At 34.3% G+C, this 10453-nt stretch overlaps 1 protein-coding gene across 1 annotated transcript in view; it reads right to left on the minus strand.

The window, feature by feature from the left end:
• Nucleotides 1-669: 669 nt before the first annotated feature.
• The window catches only part of LOC106457324 (arrestin, lateral eye-like), a gene marked incomplete at its 3' end in the record, with an annotated part of 74743 nt that continues 64959 nt past the window's right edge, over nucleotides 670-10453 (minus strand). The window contains exons 5-8 of the mRNA XM_022383213.1: nucleotides 10048-10172; nucleotides 3540-3678; nucleotides 1805-1889; nucleotides 670-742 (exon numbers count right to left, since the gene is read on the minus strand). Of these exons, the coding sequence (XP_022238921.1) occupies nucleotides 670-742; nucleotides 1805-1889; nucleotides 3540-3678; nucleotides 10048-10172 (422 nt within the window). The remainder of the gene's footprint in view (nucleotides 743-1804; nucleotides 1890-3539; nucleotides 3679-10047; nucleotides 10173-10453) is intronic.

Below are 10453 nucleotides of genomic sequence, written 5' to 3' on the forward strand. Positions count from 1 at the left end.
TGGGTCACAGGTGGTCTAGTACCTATTAAAAACGACATCAACCTCGACGTGCTATTTGGCTTCTAACTTTATGTATCCCCATGTACCCAAGAGGTCGCATTCAGTATTATTTTTTATTGTTGAACCCAAAGCTATACAATGGGCTATATATACTCCGCCCATCATCGGTATCGAAACCCGATTTTTAGCGTTATTAGTCTCCTGTCTTACTGCTGAACTACAGAGGCTTTCAGACGGATTACCGTTGTGAATTAAGAACGTGAGGTCTAGAGGGATTGACTCAAATGATGGCTTCTCTTGGTTACTTACTTAAAAAGACAATTTGATTTTTCTTTTAAGCTGAGAAATAATCCCGCTTTTCAATACTCCCGCTTTTCTGCTCTTGGTAAAAAAAAAGTGGCATTGATCAATCCAGAAATGTTTCAAATATATAACAAAAATATAATCTAATGTATGTGTGTGTGTGTGTGTGTGTGTGAAGTCAATTATATGCAACTTTATATTTTTAATGAACTTTCCCTTCTAAACCAAAACTCTTTTTCAGATTAACATACAGCTAGATTCTTGTACGAATTAGTATTTTATTTACACATTGTATGCCTATTATTGTTGATAATTTAGATTAATGAAAAATTGAGCATAAACAACAGAGTTCTTAACCAAACTCACTGACTATCCAGACTGGCCACAGTAACCTTCCACTTTCCAGATGAAACCATACAAATGTCAGCTATCTGTATCACTAATAAATATGGAAACTAAATGTTAAAAATTAGCGAAATAAGAACATACACTCAAAACTTGAACAATGAACTAAAACTATGTAAAAATTAAGGACATGTAAGTGGAAAGCATAAATTTCAGTACTTTCAAAGTTTGTTGTCTGAATAAATAATGATATTTTTTACGTGAGTGACAAGCAGATAATTTATATTGTTTATACTTACAGGTTTTTATTCTTCAATGTTACGACTGAAAATCATCTGGAAAAGCTATGAATTTATATTTTGGGAAGACAGTCATAAGTGTGATAAGTGTGTTCGTTTTAAACGACAAGCTGCACGACGGACTATCAGCGATGTGTCCTTTGCAGGGATCGAATCTCTAATTTCAGCTTTATAAGCCCCCAGGCTAGCTGCTGATGGGGGAAGAAACAGTGATAAGCGTGTTTGTTTTAAACGACAAGCTGCACGACGGACTATCAGCGATGTGCCCGTTGCAGGTATCGAATCACTCATTTTAGCTTTATAAGCCCTCAGGCTAGCTTCTGATGGGGGGAGACATTGTGATGAGACTACCGTGTTGTCAAGGTGGTGAGATACTTTCGTCAAGAAAATTAAAAAAAACATTATAGTGTTTGTTTATTTGTAGTTATGCACAAAGCTACACAATGGGCTATCTGTGCTCTGCCCAACACGGATATCGAAATCCGGATTCTAGCGTTGTAAGTCCGCAGACATACCGCTGTGCCACTGGGAGGCACACTATAGTGTCATTAGACTTTCTAACAATAGAACAAAATGTAAAAACTATCAAAATTTTTACTATAAATATTATTATTTACTATTTAGTTGAAAATTTCATCTTAAATTCTTTAGCCAGTCAACGCTTTCTGTTTAGATCTAAGGGCACAGTTATTTTAATGATAATATACATTTGTACATCGTGAAAAAGTTGTAGATAGACATACATAGAAACGAATAGGTAGATATAGGCGGTGAGTCAGATAAATAATAAGTGAAAAATCCGTTGTTCAATTAAAATCACCTGTCACAAATATAACATTAAGTTGAATATTACGTACCAGAGACTTTCACGTGTTTGACAGTCTTGTGCGAGAAGTTTTGTATAAGTACGCTGACGTTGATCTCTTCCCCATGATAGTAGAGCTACAGACAAGATGAAGGTCCAGTTACGGATCATCCGAGGTATTAAATGTATTATTTCAAATGGTTAACTGCTATTAAAATAAAACACTAAGAAACTGAAAGACTTACTAAATATTTCTCCATGAGAATGCGTATCAACAATGTAATTTAAGTTACCTAAGTAGTTGTTTTAGTGCAAAGCTAAACGAAGAAATATATGCGCTTCGAACCCCGAATTTTAGTGATGTAAGTCCGTAAACTCACCCCCTATCCCTGAGGGACCATTTGTTTGTTGAAGTTCTTGCAAAGGTGCTCGAGAGTTATCTGCAGTAGCCGTCTCTAATTTAGACGTGACAAACTAGAGGGAAAGTAACTTATAGCCAACACCACCCCCGCCAACTCTAATAGAATAGTGGGATTGATCTTCACGTCATCACGGCTGAAAAAGCGAGCATGTTCGGTGATGGGATTCGAACCCGAGACCCGTAGATTGCGAGTCGAGCGCCCCAACCATCAAGCCATGCTAGGCCGCCAGGGGACCCCCAAAAAAAGAAAATTTATTTTAAAAACGCTTAGAACTAATGAAAAGAGGAAACAATAATGGCTGCCACAAACTTATTAGATATTGAACAGGATATCTTTTTAACATATATTTGGTTTGAAAAAATCGCGTTATTACAGCAGAGTAATAAAATTAACTAAGAAACAATCACTGTTCACACTTTCTCTATTACATTTTGAGTTAATTTTGGGACAATACAACCATGATTATTACAGCGTGTATTTTACTACAAAGATGATCCATTAAGTAGGTGTGTTAACATCCATCACCCAGATTATTTATTACCGCAGTTTTTTGTGTGGCAATTGGAAACTGTCCTACGACGCACGTGGGCTACTTCGTTTTAAAAGTTTCGTCCGAGAAAGGTGGATAAAGCCCACCTGTGGGCATATTTCCAGTTTCTTTATAGATTTTGGGCTTTGAATTTAAAGACACAAGTACAAGTACTACCATAAAACAGGATACGCAATTAGCATCTAATGAGGTCAGAGGTGGAAGGGGAATATTACCTAACATCGTCCTTTATAGAATTTTTGCCTCCTTAACGGGAACCCTTGGCTACCGATAGTAACGATGTGGTGAAACATATAAGTTCAAAGTTCATCACGTGTATATAAGAAATATATATATATATATTTCCCGCTAAAAATGGTAGTTGTTTCGTTGTCGACACATTTAATCCATTATGATAGATACTGAAAACATTGTCACTTTTAAAATTTAATCTTTAAGTTATATCCGTTGATTACGATATTATTTTTTATATGCACGTAAGCACAAAAGAAACCAATTAACTAATTATTTGATTTTTTTTCTAAAATGTGGTTATCATTAAACAGTATTTAGAGATTGAGTAGTTTGTATTTTCCGACTAAATAATAATTCTAAATTTTACTACACATTCCTACAAAGTTAAACTAGATAAACATATTAGGTTCTATTACATGTCTCGTGTTTTTAATATGGATAAAAAATTGTGTTTTTACATCATCTGAAGATATCGCTACAAGCTTTTTGGAAATTTGACGAGAATTGTATTTTTCTTACGTATTTTTTTGATATAAAACTAAATTTTGATATACATCAATAAAAAGAAGACTTTTACTTACCTTTTTATCAAGTGTTGCTTCAAGGAAAATTTTCCCTGAGCTAAGTGGAAAGTCTTTGGAGATCGAAGCAGATGGCTGTCCTGTTATTCGCCACGAAGGGGCGTATTGTATCTTTCTAATGGCTAAGTTTACCACACTTCTGAGGCATCAACGAAAGAAAGGGTTTAATATTGTAAACTAAAACTACAATTAATAAAAATCTTGATAATAATAGAACTGGTTCTACATAAAAGTATACATCTAAAAAAGCTGTCACATTTTAAAATATTGTTTCCATTTCAAGATATTTTAAATTATTTCTGCCCCCCAGTGGCACAGCGGTATGTCTGCGGACTTACAACGCTAGAAACCGGGTTTCGATACCCGTGGTGGGCAGTGTATAGATAGCCCTTTGTGTAGCTTTGTGCTTAACTACAAACAAACAAACAATAACCTATTTCTGGAGGCATATTATGCAACTGTGAAAACCTGCTTTAAAACTGTTACAAATGTTTGACTTATTTATTTTAGAATATGTCAAATGTAGTTAAAAATCGGATGAGCGCGAGGAATAAAAATATGAGCCAACGTGAACAATAAAATTTGTTTGTTTGTTGTTAAGCTCAAAGCTACACAATGGACTATCTTTGCTGTGCCCATTACGGGTATAGAAGCCTAGTTTTTAGAGTTATAAGCCTTCAGAATTACTACTGAGCCACTGGAGAACAAAATATACACGTAACATATTTTGTTTACTTCAAGTTTTAATCCACGTACTTACAGAATGTTCTTCATATCCATTCGTTTCACGTAGTCAATAAAATATTTAAGCTGACGAATTTCTAAAGTAAAAATTTTCCCTCCGCTGCTCAAGGCTCTTTAACATTGAAAATGGTTGATAGCGAGAAAATAAACCTTTTAGTCAAAATTCAATCTATTTTTTATTTCTCGAGCGAATTTCGCTAAGGCTATGATATAGACACATAGTAAATCCAATTCCAAGGACAAAATGCTTGAACTAATTTTTGCAGATAGTTGGCAGCACAATGAGATCATGTTATGGAATTAATTTCAAATGAAAGCTTTCAACTTATTCACATACAATTTGCTCCAAGCAGGTGACACGCAAGTGTGTTGAAAGGTTTTGGCAGCTAACTTTCAGGAAGTGGCATTCTTCTCAAGCTTACATTTTTATACATAAATAACGAAAAACAAAACTGGTTTTTAAAAGTTCCGTGTCTTGGATGAGACAGACTTGGCATACTAATTATTCACATTATGATTCTTCTCATTCTAACAAAGAAACTGTAAAGAAAAGCAACTTGACGTGACTTCTGTCTGAAAAGATTTTGTTTGAATTCTTTACATATTTGTTAATGTTGTTTTAAAATATTTTAAATGTGCATATCTAGAGTTCGTAGCTCGTAAACCATATTATATACAGTGTTTCTCAGCAAAATATTAGTAGCATATAGCAAAGTGCAATTTTTATACCTCAGTCCACGTGTCTCCATTAAAATGAAACAAACTCTCACGCAGTAGTATTCTTTACTATTTCAGTATGTATAAATCTGTGATTTTTTTTTACGTAGCACCTGAAATTAAAATGGCCTTACTAATATCAATATACATTAGTAAGTAGTAACAATTGACTAGGACACTCTATATTTCTGAAAATATCTATATATAATAAGATGATAGACGTATTGCAAATGTTATTATCTTCATGGGCACTATTCCAAAGAAAGTCAGCCTAATTACGATGGATGTTTCAGGTTGTCCTTTTTACGATTTTAGACTTTAATCATATTTTCGTGTATTAGGCGAAGTACGGAACTTATTGGAAAATCCTTTGTCGGAACACTAGTACATTAACTTTAATTAAATTGAGATGAGGTTTTAAAACTTAATTAATACTTTTGGATAGACAACAGCGCCCCCAAACATATACTGTTTATCATTAACGAATTACTTTTATTGTTCAGGAGTGAACAGCTGCTAGATTGATGTAAAAGTACCTAAACTCCCACCAACGTTACTTATTTTAACCAATTATTGATACAGAGGATTAAACGCACTTTATAAAATTAATTTACATAAAGTAATACAATAGCAAATCATCGCATACACGAGCCATTGCAAGATGGGCGAAATGCTTAGCACTTATATATTGCAACTGCTGTAAGACAATTACAGCTCAGCAATTCAGACCTTCTACGAAAGACAATGATATCAATTTCAGACCACATAACTTAATAAATTGTCACCAGTCCTTCCTACTTACGAAAGAGAACCCGTTGGTCCTTAAAAACGTTTCTGTAAAGTTGGACACATCTTCTTACAAGCAACACAATGAAATCAACAGCTGTTTTCCCGGGAAAAACAGTTGAAAAAACGTAGCTTACAGCAATTACATTTGATAAAACGCCTGTCAGGCTCTTCGGTGTAACTTTTTCTACTTAAACATGGTCTTGAACACTGACATCCAAATATGTCTGAAAAAAGTTTGTTAGGGTATGTAGTGTAACACTAATCCTGTTTTATATGGTCAGTGTCATGTACATATTATTCAAAAGCTTCCCCCAAGTGTCACGAAAATTCGATATGTCACGCGCTCATGATAAGATATATCAAAACTAAAACTCCCTCTATCTAACAATAAAACGTCTGAATTAACACAGCTTACGACACTGCCACCTCCCTGAATTGTGAAGTCTATAATTGACAACATAGTAACATTTAAAAATTAACAGAGTTAACATTTCTCAGTGGTCAGAGGATTTTTAACGCTCAAATCCGAAGTTCGATTCCCCGCGGTAGGTAGCGTGCACGTAGTTCATTGTGTAGCTTTGTGATAATAACAAAAACAGTGAATATGCATAAATAAACATTATAATCATTAATTCAACGAGTTAAATAAAATCAAAATTCTGATCAATAAAAGGGAATATTCTTTCTCATCTTACTTACTGTCTCTCAACTGTCTACTCACCATATCTTTTTTAATGGTTTTATTTTTATGATTTATGGCACAAAGATAGGATGACATCTTTTCCTTTATTTTCACTTGCAACTATGACACAGTGGAAACGTTCGTCAGATGAATAGCCTGGCAATACTCTGGAAGTGATCTAATCAGGAATTTCGGGTTCTCCAACAGGTTGCATTATTTCATGTGAGGTTTTCACTGAAGTTAACCAATTGTTTGTTCTCCAGTTGATGTCCTTCTAAAGATGGTCACGACTGATGACCAAATTTGAACCATTTTTTCTTTTGGATTATGCTATATTTCACTTCAGGTCGGCATCAATCCTCGTGACCACTAAAAGTCCAAACTTTGGTGGTGTAGTACATGGGGACTTCATTTTCGAAGACTTTGAAGCTATCCTAAAATAACTTATGTGTTACTGCATGAAGTCGAATCCCAGTATTCCTTAAAACCAATTTCCCACACATTATGCTGTGTAGAACAGCTTTCAACAGTGGGATGACTTCCAGCTTTCCAATTGCTGAAATCATATGACCACTCAATGTTCAAATCAATCCACCATCTTGGTTCATCTCTGGAGGCGATTTTCCATCTATTATTACTAAATTAGGTCAAACAGTTATAGATGTAGAACATATGTTGGTTAACATGCTGCATGATTTTCCATCAATAAATTCATTGACTCGTGAACTGGCTTCTTTAAATAATATATACTCAATATTTATATTGGGTCAAATGGGGTTTTCTTCTTGTTTTATTACCAATTACTGATCCGTTACAGTCACTGATGTAATGTCTATGTTCTCCACACTTACAACAGTTTCCTTCTCCTGTTCTACCTTTGTAAGCAGTTTCTATCAATATATTTATTTAAGTACCAGTTGAAACACGTGCTGTTCTGAGTGAACACTTGTCTAACTAATGGTTTCTCTCTGCAGTTTCTGGCAATATGTTGTATTAAATTTCAGTTGAAACACCTTCTGTCCCTTGGCTTACTTCTTCCATTCTGAATTAAAAATTGAATAATTAAACGTTTGAGTTCTTCCAGCCTTCCAGCAGAGAAAGCTGGTGTTTTTTACATCCGGGGCAGATAGGCCTACCAGGTTTCCGAGAAATTTCCTATGGGCTGGACTGAAGTTACCAGGTTGGCGTCTTCTGGGTCTCCATTAGAACGCCTACCTTCCCCCGTTTTACACAATTTGATCTAATAAATTTATAATTCCTGAACGGTATATTTCATTTTTTTTTTAGCTGTGGCATTAAATGATCCAAATTCTATTGTCAACTGGAGATATTTCTTTTAAATATATTACCTGCTTAGCTTTGGTCTCATCTGTTATGGTATCTATGAATTAATCTCGAGAAACGAATCCATCATTTTGTGTGAAGCATCAGGGTATCTTCATCAAGCAGGTCTTTCCACATTTTTCAAAGTTTGGGTCTCATCTTTCATCAGTATTGTACTCCTGTGTTGGAAACTGGTGTGTCATGCCAAACCTGTTTGATGAGGCAGCCACCAATGTTTGATAGATGTTACTGTACAGACTGCTTAAAGTTGTTAAAGCTTGTCTATTTAAATGAGCAGCGAGATAAAAGGCTTGTTACCCAGTTCTTCATCTATGCACTTTAGAAATTATTTCTAGCTTATCTGTATGTCTCTCACACTCATAATATGTTCGTTTTCTCAACTGGGCAATGTGTTTCAATTGGTTAGCTAAATTCTGGAACTGGATTGGCTAGTGGTACTTGGAGTTGAACATCTTGAACAAATGCTTAGCGAAGTGTGGCTAGTTTAGTCCTTGCATATACAGGTTCATTTGCCAGGTGTTCTTCTCTACCTAATTGACTCTGCTGTCATAATATTTATGTATTTTATTGGTCTCTTTTCCGCTTCCCTTTTTACAGTTGGAAGTATTTTTGCTAGCATTTATTTGGTTTTGTTCTTATAATCCCCAATAACTTCTTCGATCTTGTCTTCAATCAGACTTATTTTCATTCTCGGTTATTTTTTAAATCTTATATTTTGTTCTTATAATTTCACTCTTAGCGTCACATTTTTTCAAACATCAGCAGGGCTTAGATTTCTACGAGAAAATAATGCCAAAGCTGTTAAAAATTAATTCTCTTGCTATAATCACATCCAGTTATACAGATATATCAGTGGGATAAAAATCGATACAGAGAGAACCCTTTTCTTGGAATAGAGCTTAAAACAACATATTCTTTACTGCTAATGGCTTAATCTTTTTTATAAAATATGGCAGCAGCTCCTAAGATGCTCAAAACTGTGTAATTACAATATCAAATTTGACCAAATATTGCTAGATTTTAGAACTAGCTAGTTTTCCTGCCAAGCAGTGAGAATTTAAACAAAGTTACACAACATGCTGGAAAACATGCTACATATGGTTACACTTGTTCATCGTTTCTAGTAACCATCAACATTGTCATGGAACGAACTCTGTTCAGACAAGTATAATAAAGTTTATTTATGTTAAAATTTGTAGGTAGGTGGGCGCATAACAACATAAATAAAAACACAAAACAGACACATAGACGGATATTAAACGTAGCACCTTCAGAAACAGGACGATTTTTAGAGACGGATATTAAACGTAGCCCCTTCCAAGACAGGACAATTTTTGGAGACGGATATTAAACGTAGCCCCTTCAGAAACAGGACGATTTTTAGAGACGGATATTAAACGTAGCCCCTTCCAAGACAGAACAATTTTTAGGATTCTGAATGAAGTTTCTCTTTGAAACACAACGGTTTAAATTTTAGCCTCATTACAAAAAAAAACTTAAACATTTTAATTTGGAAGATATTTGATCAATATTCATACGTTTACCAGAGATTTTTGCTATGAATCTCAATTAATTAACAGACCAATTCACAACAAATATCGAATACAATTCAGGTATAAAATAACCCTCTGGTGGGGTGTTAAACACTTTGACGTTTTTAGTGTTTTCTGTTCTAGTGTAATATACATCTTGCATCCATGCAAATGTACCTTACAAAAGTGTAAAATAAAAGTCTACAGTGGTTCAAGATGTGGACTAAAAGAGTTCAAGATAAAGCCTAAAATTATGAACGAATAACCTACACCGATATAAAATATAGCTAAAACAAACTTAGCGTGTAGGAAATACTTATGACAATTCAAAATACAGCCTAACATATCACTCAGTGTGGAAAGAGAACCTCTGTTTGTGCCTGCAGCGATTGAATTTCGAATCGGTTTTCTTTTTTAAATCTGAATACAATGAAAAAAAATAGAGTCAATATGTATTTCCTTTTACAAACGGTTCTATACGCTTCAATAAAAGAAAAAAAACTTACAAAGATGACTACAAATAACGCACCAAGAACATAATAACAGGTATACGTTACATTATCAACAAACTAATTTTAACTACAGATTAACAGAAGACTATAATATAATCATTTTGATTTATAATATAATAAATCGATATAATTGTGGATGATGATAACCAAATGTAATAAACGGTGAACTGTATATATGTATATATTACCGAATAGATGGTTTTTCAGAAGGCGTAGAAGAGGCGTAACAACGAACGTAATATCGTACACCACACGTGTCTGTAGAATCCACTCCCTGCAACATGACCACGGATACAGGCGTAGCAGTGGGTAACTGTAATATATAAGTATAAATGAAGAAATCAGTGAACATGTAATTTCTTCGTCCACTTTCTTGTAATTCATAACTCTCTTCCTTCGCTTATATTTGGACCTGCGATTAGCTCATAAGTCATGTTTATAAATAAAACAGATAATGTGGCACAATGTCAATATTTAAACACACTTTTTAATTCTGAATGTATTACTACGCCCAAGAATTCGATAGTTTACGTAAGGTTTATTAAATAAGTATAGTACATAGTAAAACTAAACAAACCATAGTTTTACTATGTA

Source organism: Limulus polyphemus, unplaced genomic scaffold, assembly GCF_000517525.1.
Source record: "Limulus polyphemus unplaced genomic scaffold, Limulus_polyphemus-2.1.2 Scaffold317, whole genome shotgun sequence".
NCBI classification, from domain to species: domain Eukaryota; kingdom Metazoa; phylum Arthropoda; class Merostomata; order Xiphosura; family Limulidae; genus Limulus; species Limulus polyphemus.